The 20409-nt window shown below is 42.2% G+C and overlaps 1 protein-coding gene across 17 annotated transcripts in view; it reads left to right on the forward strand.

Moving 5' to 3' along the window:
- Nucleotides 1-20409, forward strand: part of LOC140483389 (utrophin-like) — a 737248-nt gene that overhangs the window by 414062 nt on the left and 302777 nt on the right. For 14 of the 17 annotated variants that reach the window (XM_072581625.1, XM_072581633.1, XM_072581634.1 and 11 more), the window contains one exon: nucleotides 19366-19607. In XM_072581625.1, coding sequence (XP_072437726.1) covers nucleotides 19366-19607 — 242 coding nt within the window. The remainder of the gene's footprint in view (nucleotides 1-19365; nucleotides 19608-20409) is intronic. The other 3 variants (XM_072581630.1, XM_072581631.1, XM_072581641.1) reach the window with 1 other exon arrangement.

The following is a 20409-nucleotide window of genomic DNA, read 5'->3' on the forward strand; positions in this document are numbered from 1 at the left end:
GACACTAATGAACAAGATGGGTTCAGTACAACAGTAAATAGTGATTTTCATCAACCTGTTTAGACATGTCATGATTAGTCTTTCATGGGAGACTGATAGTGAAGGTCAGAACCATGAAATCCAGGGAAATTTGGCAATTTGAATCCAGAGTGTGATCATTTAAAGTGTTTTTGTGATTACAAGGCTGTGTCTGTGGGGTTCCGCAAAGATCAGTGTTGTTTGTGGTTTATATAAATAACTTAGACTTGAAAATAAGAGGATTGATCAGTAAGTTCGCAGATGATAGAAAGATTGATGGGATGCTGCTTTGTGAGGAGGATCTAGACAGATTTGTCAGATGGGCTGATTGTGAACAAATGAAATTCAATCTTTTTAAGTGTGAGTGATGCACTTGGGCAGTTGAAGCAGGGGAAGTGAAATATGATAATGACAGGACCCTGGGAAGCTGAATGACCGAATGCGTGTATCTATCGGTCCCTTAGGGTAGTGGGACAGCTAGTTAAAGTGGTTAAGAAGCCATGAAGTTTATTTACTTTTATGAACCGAGGCATTGAGTTTAAGAATAGAGATGTGAAGCTGAAACTGTATAAAACATTATTTCGGCCACAACTAGAGTATTGTGTGCCATTCTGGAATTCGTGTTATAAGAGGGATGTGATTGCTCAGGAGATGGTACAGAGGAGATTTACCAGGCTTTTGCTTGAGCTGGAGAGTTTGGTTGTGAAGAGAAATTGGATAGACTGGGATTGTTTTCCTTGGAGTCGAGGGGACTGAGGGGTCATAATTGAGATATATAAAATTATAGGGGGCATGCATAGGTAGGGAAGACGGGAAGGAACATTTTCCTTTGCTCGAGAGGTCAATGACTAGGAGGAATAGATTTAAGGCAAGGGACAGGATGTTTAGAGGGGATGTGAGGAATTGATTTTCTGCCCAGAGAGTAGGGGGAGGCTGTCTGGAGCTGTAAGGGTAGCAGAAATAGAAACAAGTCATAACATGCTGGTTCATGTGAAGATCTTGAATATCCTATACAATGAGAACATATTGGCCTTAGGGAAATTCACGGGGAATTAAGTTGATAAATAAGATTGTATGACTTATTCATTGAAGGAGACAAGGATCCAAGATGTGGGGCGGCACGGTGGCACAGTGGTTAGCACTGCTGCCTCACAGCGCCAGAGACCTGGGTTCAATTCCTGACTCAGGTGACTGACTGTGTGGAGTTTGCACATTCTCCCCGTGTCTGTGTGGGTTTCCTCCGGGTGCTCCGGTTTCCTCCCACAGTCCAAAGATGTGCACGTCAGGTGAATTGGCCATGCTAAATTGCCTGTAGTGTTAGGTAAAGGGGTAAATGTAGGGGAATGGGTGGGTTATGCTTCGGCGGGTCGGTGTGGACTTGTTGGGCCGAAGGGCCTGTTTCCACACTGTAAGTAATCTAATCTAATCTAATCTAATGTATTCAAACAAGAAATGAATTACCATTTTGGGAGGTTTCTTGATATAGTTTAAGATCTTTAGGAGAAAAATAGAGTTTCAAGTCAATGTTAATACAAACTTTAGGGTGAAGAAAAGCACATGGGTTTAAATTTAGACGGAAAGGTTTAGTACAAGTAAAGGAAAACTATTCCTGGGGAATGATATTATGGTAAAAACAATGACTGCAGATGCTGGAAACCAGATTCTGGATTAGAGAGGCTTCTCGGATGCTGCCTGAACTGCTGTGCTTTTCTAGCATCACTCTAATCCAGAATGATATTATGGACTAGACCAAATCCCCTCAAAATATATTCAGAAGATAGTTGAGGTCCTAACTTCTTATTTTAAAGATATGTATAAGATGATGTTTTCCAGATACAATTAGGTTGGTCAAACAACTCTACATTAAGCAAGATACACTTTATTTATACACAACAGTTAAAATATAAAAAAAAAGAAATTGGAATAATTTAGCTCTATTGGGAAACTTAACTGAATAATAGATCATTTTGTAACTAAACAGTAACTGTTCCAATATAGTAACATCCCATAAACACACCCTTGGCAAAAGGCAAGTTCACAAAAAGAAAATAAATTGACTCACAGGCAATTCTCTAACCCAGGAGGAAAGAAAAGTCAAGAGAAAGCAGGGAAACATGTACCAAACCCAGTTTCAAGACACAGCAGCAACTACGACTGAAAACTAAAACTAAAATTTCTGGACCGGTGGGAATTCGATTGCACCCATTCAGACTAACATGGAACATAGAACATGACAGCACAGTACAGGCCATTCGGCCCTCAATGTTGCACCAACCTGTGGAACCAATCGGAAGCCCATCTAACTAACACAATTCCATTATCATCCATATGTTTATCCAATGACCATTTAAATGCCCTTAAAATTGGTGAGTCTGCTACTGTTGCAGGCAGGGCGTTCCACACTCCAACTACTCTCTGAGTAACAAAACTACCTTTGACATCTGTGCTATATCTATCACCTCTCAATTTAAAGCTGTGTACCCTCATACTAGCCCTCTCCATCCGAGGGCCAAGGCTCTCACTATCCAACCTATCTAACCCTCTGATTATCTTATATGTTGCAATTAAGTCACCTCTCAACCTTCTTCTCTCTAATGAATACAGCCTCAATTCCCTCAGCCTTTCCTCATAAGACCTTCCCTCCATACCAGGCAACATCCCAGTAAATCTCCTCTGGACCATTGACAAAGCTTTCCCATCCTTCCTATAATGCGGTGACCAGAACTGTACGTATACTCCATGTGCGGCCACACCAGAGTTTTGTACAACTGCAACATGACCTCATGGCTCCAAAACTCAATTCCTCTACCAATAAAAGCTAACACACCATTTGCCTTATTAACAACCCTATAAATCTTAGTGGCAACTTTCAGGGATCTATGTACCTGGACTCAGAGATCTCTCTGCTCATCTACACTACCAAGAATCTTACCATTAGCCCAATACTTTCTATTCCTGTAGCTCCTTCCAAAGTGAGTTACTTCACACTTTTCTGCACTAAACTCCATTTGTCACCTCTCAGCCCAGTGCTGCAGCTTATCTATGTCCCTCTGCAACCTGCAACATCCTTCCGCACTGTCTACAACTCCAACAATCTTAGTCTCATTTAGAAACTTACGAACCCATCCGTCTATGCCCTCATCCCAGTAATTTTTAAAAATGATAAACAGCAGTGGCCGCAAAACAGATCCTTGCAGTACACCACTAGTAACTGAACTCCAGGATGAACATTTTCCAATGATTACCACCCTCCACCTTCTTTCAGCTCGTCAATTTCTGATCCAAACTGCTAAATCACCCTCAATCCCATGCCCCTGTATTTTGTGCAATAGTCTACCGTGGGAGATGTTTAAATGCCTTACTGAAATCCATATACACCACATCCACGGCTTTACACTCATCCATCGGTTTGGTCACCTTCTCAAAGAACTCAATAAGGTTTGTGAGGCATGACCTACCCTTCACAAAACTGTGTTGACAAACCATAATCAACTTATTCCTCTCTAGATTATTATAAATCCTATCTTTTATAACCTTTTCCAACACTTTACCTACAACTGAAGCAAGGCCCACTGGTCTATAATTACCAGGTTTGTCTCTACTCCCTTTCTTGAACAAGGGGACAACATTTGAAGGGCTTATGCTCAAAACATCGATTCCCCTGCTCCTCAAATGCTGCCTGGCCTGCTGTGTTTTCCCAGCACCACACTTTTCAACTCTGGTCTCCAGCATCTGCAGACCTCACTTTCTCCCACAACATTTGCTATCACAATCTTCTGGCACTATTCCTGTAGACAATGACATAAAAACCAAAACCAAAGGCTCTGTAATCTCCTCCCTTGCTTCTCAGAGAATCTGAGCATAAATCCCATCCAGCCCAGACGACTTATGTATTTTCACACTTTCCAGATTGCTAACACCCCCTCCTTGTGAACCTCAATCCTGTCTAGTCTAGTAACCTGTATCTCAGTATTCTCCTCAACAACATTGTCTTTTTCTAGTGGTGAATGCTGACAAAATGATTCATTTAACACTTCTATCTCCTCTGACGCCACGCACAACTCTCCACTACGATCCTTGATCGGCCCTAATCTTAGTTTAGGGATATGGGTGGGTTGCGCTTCGGCGGGTCAGTGTGGACTTGTTGGGCCGAAGGGCCTGTTTCCACACTGTAAGTAATCTAATCTAATCTAATCTAATCTAATCTCTGGAACTGTTCAGAGGCTGATAGAAAACTCCCAGCAGGGTGACCTCTCCTTTCCTGTTTCTCACCTCAGTCCGTACTACCTCAGTAGACAAGTCCTCAAATGTCCTTCTGCCACCGTAGTACTGTCTTTGACTAGCATCTTCCCCTCTTTTACTATCTTCTCTGTTCTTAATGAAACATCTAAACCCCGAAACCTGCAACAATCATTCCTGTCCCTGCTCTATCCATGTCTCTGAAATGGCCACAATACCAAAGTCCCAGGTACCAAGCCATGCCGCAAGTTCACCCACCTTATTTAAACACAACAGATAGGATAGTGAAGAAGGCGTTTAGTATGCTTTCCTTTGTTGGTCAGAGCATTGAGTGCAGGTGTTGGGAGGTCGTGTTATGGCTGTACAGGACATCGATTGGGCCACTTTTGAAATATTGCGTGCAATTCTGGTCTCCTTCCTATTGGAAGGATGTTGTGAAACTTGAAAGGGTTCAGAAAAGATAGACAAGGATGTTGCCAGGGTTGAAGGATTTGAGCTATAGGGAGCAGCTGAATAGGTTGGGGCTGTTTTCCCAGAGGTGTTGGAGGCTGCGGGGTGACATTATAGAGGTTTAATAAATCATGAAGGGCATGGATGGGATAAATAGACAAGGTCTTTTCCCTGGAACGGGGAGTGCAGAACTAGAGGGCATAGGTTTCAGGTGAGTGGGGAAAAATAAAAAAGGACCCAAAGGGCAATGTTTTCACGCAGAGCGTGGTCCATGTATGGAATGAGCTGCCAGAGGAAGTGGTGGAGGCTGGTACAGTTATCGCATTTAAAAGGCATCTGGATAGGTATATGAATAGGAAGGGTTTGGAGGGATATAGGCCAAGGGCTAGCAAATGGGACTGCATTAGGTTAGGATATCTGGTCAGTATGGATGAGTTGGACTGAAGGTTTTGTTTCTATGCCGTACGTCTTTGTGACTGTATGCCATCAAGGGGATCTGGTCACTAGATGAGAATGGTCCTAAGGGAAGAGTATTAAACTGGGCCAAGGCTAATTATATCAAAATTAGGCAGGAGCTCGGAAATGTGGATTGGACACAGCTATTTGAAGAGAAGTCCGCATTTGATGTGTGGGAGGCTTTCAAAGATAGTGCAGGATGGGCATGTCACGTTGATGGCAAAGGATAAGAACAGCAAGATTTGTGAACCATGAATGACAGGAGAAATTATATGACGAGCCATGAGGAAAAGGGAAGTGTACATAGGTCGAGGCAGCTAAGAACAGAACGAGCCCTGGAGGAATATCGGAAGATTAGGACAAGTCTTAAACGAGGAATCAAAGGGGCTAAAAAGGGTAATGAAATAGCTTTAGTGAGCAGAATTAAGGAGAATTCCAAAGCATTTTATTCTTATATAAGAAGCAAGCGGGTAACGAGAGAAAGGATTGGTCCACTGAAGGATAATGAAAGATGGCTATGTATCGAACCTGAGAGAATGGGTGAGATTCTGAATGATTACTTTGCATCAGTGTTCACTGAGGAGAGGAACATGATGAATCTTGAGATTAGAGATAGAAGTTTGATTACTCTGGACCACATTGACATAAGTAGGGAAGATGTGTTGGGTAGGCTAGAGGTTATTAAGGTGAACAAATCCCCTGGACCAGATGGGATCTATTCCAGGTTGCTGAGGGAGGTGAGAGAGTAAATAGCTGGGGCCCTGACAGATATCTTTGTGGCATCCTTAAATACAGGTGAGGTGCCAGAGGACTGGAAGGTTGCTCATGTTGTCCCCCAAAGTAGGTGAGCACTTTGGTAATAGTGACCACAATACAAGAAGGGTAGTAGGGATATTCCGGGTAACTACTGACCAGTGAGCCTGACGTCGGTTGTGGGAAAGTTGCTGGAGAGGGTACTGAGGGATAGGATCTATTTATATTTAGAAAAGAATGGGCTTATCAGTGATAAGCAACATGGTTTTGTGCGGGGGAGATCGTGCCTTACCAACTTAATAAGTTCTTTGAGGAAGTGACCAGGTTGGTAGATAAATAAAGGCAGTAAAAACAATAACTGCAGATGCTGAAAACCAAATACTGGATTAGTGGTGCTGGAAGAGCACAGCAGTTCAGGCAGCATCCAAGGAGCAGCGAAATCGACGTTTCGGGATGGCTTTTGCCATAAAGGCGTTTATAAGATAAATAAAGGCGTTTGATAAGGTTCCCCATGGTAGACTAATGGAGAAACTGAAGTCACGTGGTGTGGAGGGTGTTCTAGCTAGGTGGATAAAGAACTGGTTGAGCAACAGGAGACAGAGAGTAGTAGTTGAAGGGAGTTTCTCGAAATGGAGAAAGGTGACCAGTGGTGTTCCACAGGGATCAGTGTTGGGGCCACTGTTGTTTGTGATATACATAAATGATCTGGAAGAGGGCACTGTTGGTGTGATCAGCAAGTTTGCAGATGACACGAAGATCGGTAGAGTAGCAGAAAGCATAAGGGACTGTCAAAGAATCCAGGAGGATATAGATAGACTGGAGAGTTGGGCGGAAAAGTGGCAGATGGAGTTCAGTCCGGACAAATGTGAAGTGATGCATTTAGAACATAGAACATAGAAAAATACAGCGCAGTACAGGTCCTTTGGCCCTCGATGTTGCGCCGATCCAAGCCCACCTAACCTACACTAGCCCATTATCCTCCATATGCCTATCCAATGCCCGTTTAAATGCCCATAAAGAGGGAGAGTCCACCACTGCTACTGGCAGGGCATTCCATGAACTCACGACTCACTGAGTAAAGAATCTACCCCTAACATCTATCCTATACCTACCACCCCTTAATTTAAAGCTATGCCCCCTCGTAATAGCTGACACCATACGCGGAAAAAGGTTCTCATGGTCAACCCTATCTAAACCCCTAATCATCTTGTACACCTCTACCAAGTCACCCCTAAACCTTCTTTTCTCCAATGAAAACAGCCCCAAGTGCCTCAGCCTTTCCTCATACGATCTTCCTACCATACCAGGCAACATCCTGGTAAACCTCTTCTGCACCCGTTCCAGTGCCTCCACATCCTTCCTATAGTATGGCGACCAAAACTGCACACAATACTCCAGATGCAGCCGCACCAGAGTCTTATACAACTGCAGCATGACCTCAGGACTCCGGAACTCAATTCCTCTACCAATAAAAGCCAGTACGCCATATGCCTTCTTCACCGCACTATTTACTTGGGTGGCAACTTTCAGAGATCTGTGTACATGGACACCAAGATCCCTCTGCTCATCCACACTACCAAGTATCCGACCATTAGCCCAGTACCCCATCTTTTAGTTACTCATACCAAAGTGAATCAGCTCACACTTACCCACATTGAACTCCATTTGCCAGCTCTGCAGCTTATCTATATCCCGCTGTAACCTGACACATCCTTCCTCACTGTCAACAACTCCACCGACTTTCGTATCATCCGCAAACTTACTCACCCAACCTTCAAGCCCCTCCTCCAGGTCATTTATAAAAATGACAAACAGCAATGGTCCCAAAACAGATCCTTGCGGAACACCGCTAGTAACTGCACTCCAAGATGAACTTTTACCATCAACTACTACCCTCTGTCTTCTTCCAGCCAGCCAATTCCTAATCCAAACCTCCAACTCACCCTCAATGCCATACCTCCGTATTTTTTGCAGTAGCCTACCATGGGGAACCTTATCAAACGCCTTACTAAAATCCATATACACCACATCTACCGCTTTACCCTCGTCCACCTCCTTAGTCACCTTCTCAAAGAATTCATTAAGGTTTGTGAGGCACGACCTGCCCTTCACAAAACCATGCTGACTATCCTTGATCACATTATTCCTATCCAGATGTTCATAAAACCTATCCCTTACAATCTCTCTAAGACTTTGCCCACAACAGAAGTGAGACTCACCGGCCTATAGTTACTAGGGTTATCCCTACTCCCCTTCTTGAACAAGGGAATCACATTTGCTATCCTCCAGTCTTCTGGCACTATTCCTGTAGACAACGAGGACATAAAAATCAAGGCCAACAGCTCTGCAATCTCCTCCTTTGCTTCCCAGAGAATCCTAGGATAAATGCCATCAGACCCAGGAGACTTATCTATTTTCACCCTTTCCAGAATTTCCAACACCTCTTTCCTACATATCTCGAAGCCATCCATTCTAATTAATTGTGACTCAATATACACATCGGCAACAATGTCCTGTTCCTGAGTGAATACTGATGAAAAGTATTCATTCAGTGTCTTCCCAATCTCTTCAGCCTCCACACGTAACTTCCCACTGCTATCCTTGACTGGACCTATTCCTACCCTAGTCATTCTTTTATTCCTGACATACCTATAGAAAGCCTTTGGGTTTTCCCTAGTCCTACGAGCTAAGGACTTTTCATGTCCCCTCCTTGCTGCTCTTAACTCTCTCTTCAGATCCTTCCTGGCTACCTTATAACTCTCAATCGCCCCAATTGAACCTTCACACCTCATCTTTACATAGGCCGCCCTCTTCCCTTTAACAAGGGATTCCAATTCCTTATTAAACCACGGCTCCCTCACATGACCCTTTCCTCCCTGCCTGACAGGTACATATTTATCAAGGACACTCAATAGTTGCTCCTTGAACAAGCTCCACATATCAATTGCGCCCTTGCCTTGAAGCCTACTTTTCCAAGCCACGCATCCTAAGTCATGCCTCACCGCGTAATAATTTCGCTGCCCCCAGTGATTACTCTTGCCTTGCAGTGCACACTTATCCCTCTCCATCATTCGAGTAAAAGTCACCGAATTGTGGTCACTGTCCCCAAAGTGCTCACCTACCTCCAATTCTAACACCTGGCCTGGTTCGTTACCCAGAACCAAATCCAGTATGGCCTCACCTCTTGTTGGCCTATCTACATATTGTGTCAGGAAACCCTCTTGCACACATTGGGCAAACACCGACCCATCTAACGAACTCGAGATATAGCTTTCCCAGTCAATATCAGGAAAGTTAAAGACCCCATAACAACCACCCTATTACTTTCACTCTTCTCCTGAATCATCCTCGCAATCCTTTCTTCTACATCTCCACGATTATTAGGAGGCCTGTAGAAAACTCCTAACAGGGTGACCTCACCTTTCTATTCCTAACCTCAGCCCAAACTACCTCAGATAGCGAGTCTTCATCCGTCGTCCTTTCCACCGCTGTAATACTATCTTTGACAAGCAATGTCACACCTCCCCCTCTTTTACCCCCACCTCTGACCCTACTAAAACATTTAAACCCTGGAACCTGCAACAGTCTATTAGGCAAGGCTAATCTAGAGTGAATCATACAATGAACGGAAGAGCCTTGGGAAAAGTTGATGGGCAGAGTGATCTGGGAGAGCAGGTCCATTGTACCCTGAAGGTTGCTGCACAGGTGGATAGAGTAGAAGGCATATAGTATGCTTGCCTTCATTGGAGGGGTATTGAGTATAAGAGCTGGCAAGTCATGTTGAAATTGTACAATACATTGGTTCGGCCACATTTAGAATACTGTGTACAGTTCTGGTCGCCACATTACCAAAAGGATTTGGACACTTTGGAGAGGGTGCAGAGAAGGTTTACGAGAATGTTGCCTGGTATGGAAGGTGCTAGCTATGAAGAAAGGTTGAGTAGGTTAGGTTTGTTTTCATTAGAAAAAAGGAGATTGAGGGGGACGTGACTGAGATTTACAAAATCATGTAGGGTAGACAGGGTGGATAGAGACAAGCTTTCAAGCTTTTTCCCAGGGTGAAAGATTCAATAACGAGAGGTCATGCTTTCATGGTGAGAGGTGGAAAGTTTAAGGGGGATACACATGGCAAGTACTTCACACAGAAGGTGGTGGGCATCTGGAACGCGTTGCCAGCAGAAGTGGTAGAGGCAGGCACGGTAGAGTCATTTAAGATGTGTCTGGACAGATGCATGAGTAGGTGGGGAGCAGAGGGATACAGCTGCTTAGGAATTGACCAACATGTACTGTCTAAACCTTTGGATCGGCTCAGGAATGTGACTTACAGACTTTTGCGAACTCGCTGTTAGCCAAGCCTGCCTCCTGACATCAATTGAACAGTCCTGGTAGATGCTCAAAATGTTCCTTCAACGCGTGACTAAAAATCACCAAGTTGTCAGTGTAGACCACCCAATTGGATAATCCTGAAATGACTTGATTGGTTCGTCTTTGAAATGCAGCTAGCAGATTTTTCATGCCACATGGCCTGACTTTAACCTGGTACAATTCATTCTGTGTCACAAAAGCCTAAATTTCTCTTGCTCTTTTGGATAAAGATACCTGCCAGTAGTCTCTGAGTGAGTCCAACTTTGAAGTATTAGTTGCTTGTCTCACCTCCGTACAGTCTTCCAAACATTAATCAAATTTTGTAACTGCATTGACTTTGTGATAGTCCACATATAATCATTGGGTACAATCTGGTTTTGGCACTATTACTATCTATGATTGAGCTCCATTCACTGCAACTCACTTTGATTGTATTGTCTTTGAGCATGTGTTCAATCTCTTTTTGAACCTGTGCCAAGTTTAGAGGGTTAAGTCCATAAGGAGGTTGCTTACTTGGAACAGCATTTCCTATATCTACATCATTTGTAATTAGATTATCACTTCCTATCTTACTACCACATATGTCTCCATATGTAGTTGTAACAACAATTTTTTAGTTAATTTCAGTTTTCCTCTGGAAGATTTTTCAATAATTTATCCAATTTTTTGAGAGCTCTATCTGTTCAATTTAACTAAAAGAATCTTCTGAACTTGGTTCATCACTTTGTGTTGTGATGAGTAACACATTCTCTTTTTGCTTTCCTTCCCAACCAAAATAACTTATGAGCATATTCACTTGGCACATAGTTTGAGATTTCTTTCTATCTGGCGTTCTTATTAAATAGTCTACCTCATCTGACAAAGCTCACTATATCTTGCCTTTAAAAGTTCACGTACTATTGAAAGTAACACGAGCAAAATCGTGATTTTTTTTATTTCTCGTCTACTTCATATTTCATCACAAACTGTGTTACTTTTAAATGTTATCTTGCCACTTCACCCACTCGATTTAATCTTTCCCTAACATTTTAAACAAAGCCCAAATACATGGTCTCTGAACTCTTGACTCACTAATTTCTCCTTAATTAATTTCAGTGGTTCTCTTACTTCATACCCCAAAACTAATTCAAATGGACTGAATTTCGTAAATTCATTAGGTGCACTCCGAATTGCGAAAAAGTACAAATGGAATTCCTTTATCCTGGCTCTGGCTAGTTGTATCTATGAGCCCTCAACATGGCCTTTAAAGTTTGATGTCACTGTTCTCATGCTCCCTGTGAGTCTGGATGGTATCCAATGAATTTGAATTGTTTTATTCTGAAGCTATCCGTAACTTTCTTGAATTACTGTGATGTAAAATTTGACCCTTGATCTGATTGTATCTCTGAACGTAGTTCATATCCAGTAAAAGAATTTGAGTAATAATTCTCCAGTCCTTTTAGCCATGATATTGCATAGTAGAAAATCTAGAGGACACATCGATTATTGTCAACAAATACTGATTCCCATTTTTTGTTTTAGGTAGGGGTCGCATGTAATCAATTAAGACCTTTATAAAAGGTTTCGAAAATGAGGGAATGCGTATTAAAGATGTTAGTTTCATCACTGCTTGAGGTTTTCCAATTGCCTGACACATATGGCATGTCTAGAAAAATTCAACGACATCCTTATGCAGTCCAGGCCAATAAAAATGTTTTCGTATTTTGGCTCGAGTTTTCCTTACTTTCCCCATGACCACCTACTGGTAACTCGTGTGCTACCCACACCGGCTCCTTTTTTATTAACTCACTGGTGATACAAGTTCATATTTGTATTTTTGATGTAACTGCTTTAGATTTTCACCTTTCTGCTAATTTCTCTGAACTAAAAATGTCCACTTAGTCCTCCACCTGTTCTTGTTTTTTTTCTCAGCCATTTGATCAAACATGATCTCTGACAATTGTACTTCAATTTCCTTATCTTCATTTTTTGATTTCTCCTCTTGCTTCAGCTTGTAGCTTTGTGACCTTGTTAGCCCATAGTTAGGAAATATCCCAGGGTGTACTTCCTATAAGACCTTGGCTGATTTTCCACTGGCTTTTGAACCACAGTAGACATGACTCCTACCTGTGATCCAGCTATATCAATACCCAGGATAAGCTGTATTCCTGGAACTGAGAATTTCTCTATTACTCCAACCACCACTTCATCAATCTTCACTGGACTATCGAACCTCACTTTACATAATGGAACACTGCTCTTCTCACTAGAAATTCCACATACTACTACTTTTTTCTGGCAATACTCCTTCTGAATATCATATCTCCTCCTCCTCTCACCACCAAAGATTGATTTGCCCTGTTTCTCTTAAAATTTTAATTATTTTAACATGCTGTTCTTAACAGACATTAGTAAACCTTACCCTCGCAAGTAAGTTCATAGAATCATAGAATCCCTACAGTATGGAAACAGGCACTTCGGCCTAACAAGTCTGCACTGACTGTCTGAAGACTATCCCACCCAGACCCATTCTCCTAATCCTAACCCTGTTATCCTATATTTACTCCTGACTGATGCAGCTAACCTACACATCCTTGAACATTATGGGTAATTTAGCATGGCCAATTCACCTAACCTGCACATGGTGGTACAGTGGTTAGCACTGCTGCCTCACAGCACCAGAGACCTAGATTCAATTCCTGCCTCAGGCGACTGACTGTGTGGAGTTTGCACATTCTCCCCGTGTCTGCGTGGGTTTCCTCCGGGTGCTCCGGTTTCCTCCCACAGTCCAAAAATGTGCAGGTTAAATGAATTGGCCAAGCTAAATTGCCCATAGTGTTAGGTGAAGGGGTAAACGCAGAGGAATGGATCTGGGTGGGTTGCTCTTCAGAAGGTCGGTGTGGATTTGTTGGGCCGAAGGGCCTGTTTCCATACTGTAAGTAATCTAATGTAAGTAATCTAATATTTGGACTGTGGAAGGAAACCAGAGCACCCAGAGGAAACCCACTCAGACACAGGGAGAATGTGCAAAATCCACACAGACAGTCGCTCAAGGCTGGAATTGAACCTGGGTCCCTGGTGCTGTGAGGCAGTAGTGCTAACCACTGAGCCACCAATTCTTTAAAGAGATCAAGCACTTTCTTCTCAACCTACCCCTGATCAGGTTGTACTTTTGCAGCTTCTTAGCTCCCATAGTGCTTTCCATTACCACTTCAACAAAACTTACCAGCTTATCCTATTTTTCCCGATTTCTATCCCTCACAGATTGGCATTGATGTCAGAAGGTAAACTTTGATTTGTGAACTAACTCATAATCATCTACCATTTCTGCTGTTAACTTTGCAGTCCTAACTCTCTGCAGTTTTGCATGTGTTCTCACTACTTAAGGGAGTGATTTTTTGAATGCCTCCAAAATAATCGTCTAAGAGCATAATATGTTTGATCTATTTTCAATGCTCTTTAACCATCTTTCAATATTACTTTGTTTGATCCTTTCAAACTCAATGTATATTTGACCAGGTTCCCTCCTTAGATCCCGAGCACATTGTTCAAAGGCTTCTGGTCCTAGTTCATATGCACTTAAGATGGCATTTTTTACTTCCTTATACTTCCCAGATACCTCCTGTGTTCGTGATACAAAAACCTCCCTAGCTCTACCTGCTGATTTTGTTTGGATCACTAATACCCACATGGTCGTCAGTTATTTCATTTATTTAGCCACTTTGTCAACTGAACTGAAAACAGCTTCTATATCCTCTTCGTCAAACTTTGGCAATGCTTGGACATATTTAAATATATCCCCACCAAACCTTTGGTTACAATGCTTTGCTTTCCATTACTGTCCTCATCACTACTCCTATTTTTCACCTTTACCTACACCATTTCAAGTTGACTTTGATTCTCAGTTCCAACTTGAGTTTCAAAAATTGTCTCTTTCTCCCTTTCTTCTGCTAGAGCCTTCCTCTGCCTTTCTTCTTCCTCTGCTTTTTATTATAATTCAAACTATTTCATTTGCTTTTCATGTTCAAGCTGCTTCATTTTCAATTGAAATTTAGCCACTTCCACAGATTCCAATGGCATTCCTGGCAATTGTAAATGCTGGATGATTTCCACAATTACCTCTCCTTTCCTCTCAGACACTGGCAACCTCAATTCCTGCTTATTTGCCAGTTCGGAAATCTTTGCCTTGTTTACTTTAGGTAAAACTCCCGAAGTGACTTCTTCTACCTCCAGGGATCTCTTTATCACTGAAAGAACCATTACTACACAAGGCACACCCTATTTCAACCAAATGAATTAAACACTTGAAATAAAGAAAACCACTTACTGCTTTTGAGTCCAACAATCCTGAACCCAACTTGTAATTTGAGACTTTGAACCTGACAAAAGTCCCCAATTTGTTATGGACCAGACCATGTCCCTCAAGATATATTCAGAAGATAGTCTAAACCCTAATCTTTTCTTATTTTAAAACTAAGTGTAAGGTGTCGCATTCCAGATGCAATTCAATTGGTCAAACTACTCAATGTTAAGCAAAGCACACTTTATTTGTACACTATAGTTAAAATACAAGAAAAGAAACAAGAAATTGGAATAACTTAACTCTATTGGAAAACTTAACGGAATAATAGATTGTTTTGCAACTAAATAGCAACTGTTCTAATATAGTAACATCCAGTAAACACGATCATAATATGGTAGAGTTCAGTCTGCAGTTAGAAAGAGAGAAGGCAAAATCGGATGTAATGGTGTTACAGTTAAATAAAGGTAACTATGGGGCATGAGAGAGGAACTGACAAAAATGACTGGAAGCAGAGCCTGGTGGGGAAGACAGTTTAGCAACAATGGCAGGAGTTTATGGGTGTAATTGAGGACACAGTACAGAGGTACATCTCCAAGAATAGGGAGATTACCTGGTGGTTGTGGTGGTGGGGGGTTGAGGGATTTAGACAACCATGGCTGATGAAGGAACTCAGGAAATTTATCACAGAAAAAGAGAGAGCCTATAAAGCAGCCAAGAGCACTGGGAAATCAGAAGATTGGGAAGACTACAAAAACAAACAGAGGATAACAAAGAAAGAAGTAAGGAAGGAGAGGATCAAATATTAAGGTAAGCTAGCCAATAATATTAGAAATGATAGTGAAAATTTCTTTCAATACATAAGAAACAAACGAGAGGCAAAAGTAGAGATTGAGCCGTTAAAAATTGATGCAGGAAGGCTAGTGATGGGAGATAAAGAACTTAATAAATACTTTGTCAGTCTTCACAGTGGAAGACATGAGTAATATCCCAACAATTAAGGAGAGTCAAGGGGCAGAGTTGAGTATGGTGACCATTACAAAGGATAAAGTACTTGATAAGCTAAAAGGCCTAAAATCTGATAAATCTCCTGGCCCGGATGGGCTACATCCTCGAGTTCTAAGGGAGATGGCTGAAGAAATAGCGGAAGCGTTGGTTGTAATCTTTCAAAAATCACTGGAGTCAGGGAAAGTCCCAGACGGTTGGAAAATCACTGTTGTAACCCCCTTGTTTAAGAAAGCATCAAGACAAAAGATGGACAATTATAGGCTGATTAGCCTAACTTCGGTTTCGGTAAAATTCTAGAATCCATCATTAAAGATGAGATTTCTAAATTCTTGGAAGTGCAGGGTCGAATTAGAACAGGTCAGCATAGATTTAGTAAGGGGAGGTCATGCCTGATAAACATGTAAGAATTCTTTGAAGAGGTAACAAGTAGGTTAGACCAGGGAAACCCAGTGGATGTTATCTACCTAGACTTCCAAAAGGCCTTTGATAAGGTGCCACACGGGAGGCTGCTGAGCAAGGTGAGGGCCCATTGTGTTCGAGGTGAGCTACTGGCATGGATTAAGGATTTGCTGTCTGACAGAAGGCGGAGAGTTGAGATAAAAGGTTCTTTTTCGGAATACCAGCTGGTGACAAGTGATGTCCCGCAGGGTTCAGTGTTTGGACCTCAGCTGTTCACTTTGTATATAAATGATCTGGACAAAGAGACTGGGGGAATTCTGGCAAAGTTCACTGATGATATGAACAGGCCCATAGTTCTGGGGAGGTGGGGAGGCTACAGAAAGATATAGGTCAGGCAGCATCCAAGGAGCAGGAGAATTGACGTTTCGGGCATGAGCCCTTCTTCAGGCTCATGCCTGAAACGTCGATTCTCCTGCTCCTTGGATGCTGCCTGACCTGCTGCGCTTTTCCAGCAACACATTTTCAGCTCTGATCTCCAGCATCTGCAGTCCTCACTTTCTCCTACAGAAAGATATAGACAGTTTAGGAGAACGGTCAAGAAATGGCTGATGAAATTCAATGTGAGCAAATGCAAGGTCTTGCACTTTTGGAAAAAAGAGCACAGGCAAGGGCTATTTTATAAATGATGAGAAAATTCATAAAGCCAAAGTACAATAGGATCTGGGAGTGCTAGTACAGGATTCTCTAAAGGTTGATTTGCAGGTTGAGTCCATGGTTAAGAAAGCGAATGTAATATTGACATTTATTTCAAAAGAGTTGGAATGTAAAAGCAGTGAGGTGCTACTAAGACTTTATAAAGCTCTGGTTAGGCCCCATTTAGAATACTGTGTCCAGTTTTGGGCCCACACCTCAGGAGGAACATATTGGCACTGTAGTGCGTCCAGCGGAGATTCACACGGATGATCCCTGGAATGGTAGGCCTAACATATGATGAATGTCTGAGGATCCTGAGATTGTATTCATTAGAGTTTAGAAGGTTGAGGGGAGATCTAATAGAAACTTACAAGATAATGCATGGCTTAGAAAGGGTGGACGCTGGGAAATTGTTTCCGTCAGACAGAGATACTAGGACTCGGCACAGCGTTAGAATTAGAGGGGATCAATTTAGAACGGAAATGAGGAAAGATTTATTCAGCCAGAGAGTAGTGGGCCTGTGGAATTCAATGCCACAGAGCGCAGTGGAGGCTGGGACATTAAATGTCTTCAAGGCAGAGATTGATAAATTCTTAATCTCGCAAGGAATTAAGGGATACGGGGAGAGTGCGGATTGAAATGCCCATCAGCCATGATTGAATGGCAGAATGGACTCGATCGGCCGAATGGCCTTACTTCTACTCCTATTTCTTATGGTCTTATGGTCGTCTTACCCTTGGCAAAAGGTCAGCTCAGAAATTGTCTCACAGCAATTCTCTAGTCCAGAACGGAAAAAACACCAAGAGAAAACTCTGTATGATGGAGGCAGGCAGAGATGTGCTACAGCTTCCAAACTGAGTTTCAAGACCCAGCAACAATAACTACTGAAAATTATAACTAAAACTCCTGGTTCTGTGGGAGCTTGATCTCACCCATTCAGGATGGTTCTATTGTTCTATTTTTCAAAAAAAACTCCAACGCTTCACAAGCAGTTTACTTTATCAGCTTTGGAGCAGACTGCTCTGTAACTCTCTCGCAACCTTTCTTTATTTTAAAAAAGAGGAGGATAGAATGTACCTATTAAAGCCATAGTTTTGTCACAATAGTAAGCTTTGGACTAGTCACAGAGACTCAGTGATGTTTTTCAGCACCACCTAGCAAAGATTTGATTACACTGATCCCATTTTCCAGCTCTTAACACACAACTCTGGCAATGCAGATGAATATCTAAGTACTGCTTAAATGATACTAGAGTTTCTGACTCAACCATCATTTCAGGCAATGAGTTCCAGACACCCACCACATACTGGGTGAAACTTTCCTCTTAGCCTTCTACCACTTAATCTAAATCCTTGTCCATTTGTTTTGACATCTTTTTTTAATGGAAAAATGTTTCTAATCAAGCATGTACGCGAAGATGGGCTGAAATTATGCGAGTGTCATAGAACCATCACAGTGTGGAAGCAGGCCATTCAGCCCATTTGAGTCACACCAACTGTCCCAAGAGCAGCCCACCCAGACCCACCCCTTACTCTATCCCTGCGGCCTTGCATTTCACCTGACTCATCCACCTAGCCTGTACCTGTACATCCGTGAACACTATGGGCAATTTAACATGGCCAATCCACCTAACCTGCACATCTTTGGACTGTGGGAGGAGACCCACGCAGTCACAGGGAGCATGTGCAGTCTCCACAAAATCAGTTGTCCGAGACTGGCATTGGACCCAGGTCCCTGGTGCTGTGAGGCAGTAGTGCTAATCACTGAGCCACTGTGCTGCCCCTGAGTGATGAATATTTAGTTGCCACAGGCCATCAGAGGTAAAGTAAGTTAATAAGTTTGTTGAATTTGGAACAGGTGATTGTGTGTTGGTAGGATAATGCAGAAATGAACTTACTATGTTCCGTCAATGAATTGGGTGTTTGGAGGAAAAGAAATTATTTAAGTCAACTGTCATGTCATGTGTTTCGAGAATATGTAGAGCACACTTGATAGCCTTAAGGAGTTTTAGAAAAATTTTACACACATTCTTCCAAAAATTGTTTGTTTAGTTTATCAACTGAATTACTACTTGTACTTCCCAACAATTTGCTTCCCTACCTGAATGACTTGCATTTATATTGCTCCTCTAACATCATGACAGTAATGCTATTTAGTGAAATTGGACACCAAGCTAAATAGAGAGGTATTGGGACAGACAACCAAAATCTACATCAAAGGTGGCTCAATGGTTAGCACTGTTGCCTCTCAGCACCAGGGACCTGGGTTCGATTCCTGCCTCAGGTAACTGTCTGTGTGGATTTGCAAACTCTCCCCTTGTCTGGGTGGGTTTCCTCTGGGTGCTCAGTTTTCTTTCCACAGTCCCAAAGACGTGCAGGTCAGGTGAATTGGCCATGCTAAATTGCCCGTAGCGTTAGGTACAATAGTCAGAGGGAAATGGGTCTGAGTGGGTTACTCTTCAGAGGGTCGGTGTGGATTTGTTGGGCTGAAAAGCCTGTTTCCACACAGTAGGGAATCTAATCTAATCTAAAGTAGTAGGTCTTAAAGAATGTTTTAAAAGTGGGGAGAGATGGAGAGATTTAGGGAGGGAATTGGAATGGTTGGGAAGATGGTGTTCAAGGTTTCATTGTCTAATGGATTGCATGATTGTGGATAAGTCCAATCAACTTTTCCTTTCTTTCTGTTTGTGTATTTCTATGTTTTAGTAGTTCACTCCACTGTTCAAACAGTCACCCTGGTGTCAGCAATGCCTCCGTCTCCTGGAGTCAGTCCGTTGGGTCTACGCGATGACTTCCCCTCAAATTCTGAATCATTGATGCCGGCAGATCTGGATAAATCAGCTGTGGAGCTCATTGACTGGCTGACACTCATTGATCAGATGATCAAATCAAACTTAATTACTGTTGGAGATCTGGAGGAGATTAATGAAACAATTGTACGCCTGAAGGTATGAAAGAACATTTATTGAACCTATGGTGGAGTTGAGTTATCTACAAATGTACGCAAAACAAAATGGAAGTAGACCATTTGGCCCCTTGACCCTACCTCATCATTCAATAAGATCACGGCTGATCTGTTGTTGCGGCAACGTTTTATTCCCGAATACCAGAGGTGGCCTTAGGCACCTTTGTTAGTCAAGAATCTGTCGAGCTCTACCTTAAAAATATTCAGTAAGCATCTGGATGGATACGTGAATAGGAAGGTTTAGAAGGGTATGAGCCAAATGTTGGCAAATGGGAGTAGGTCAGTTGTGGATATATCTGGTTGGCGCAGACAAGTTGTACAGAAAGATCTATTTCCATGTTGTATCCATGCTTTATAACTCTTATGACTGCCTCTACAGATCTCTGGGGAATAGAATTCCTAAGCTTCATGATCATCTGAGAAAGAAAACAATTTTCCTTGTCCAAGTGGAAGATCCCTGATTTTTCCACCATGTTATCCAGTTATAGCAGTGTTATGAGTATTATGTTTAACTCTGTGAATAAAACTGAGTAAATACGAACTCCAGTAATATCCTTCAACTGGATTTCCAAATTCAAATAGAAAGAGACCAATCAGTGGAAGCAGATCTGGGACATGATTTAGTCATAGAGGTTTTGGGATGGAGGTGAACTGGATGGAAGAATGTTGGAGATAGACAGGATTTAGCATCAACATTGAGCAGTGCAGGGTTTAATTGTGCTACAGGTTGGTAATGGATGGAGACTGCTAATGGTTTGGAGCAGGATTTAGAACAGCGGATTAGA

This window comes from Chiloscyllium punctatum, chromosome 11, assembly GCF_047496795.1.
Source record: "Chiloscyllium punctatum isolate Juve2018m chromosome 11, sChiPun1.3, whole genome shotgun sequence".
Lineage (NCBI taxonomy): Eukaryota > Metazoa > Chordata > Chondrichthyes > Orectolobiformes > Hemiscylliidae > Chiloscyllium > Chiloscyllium punctatum.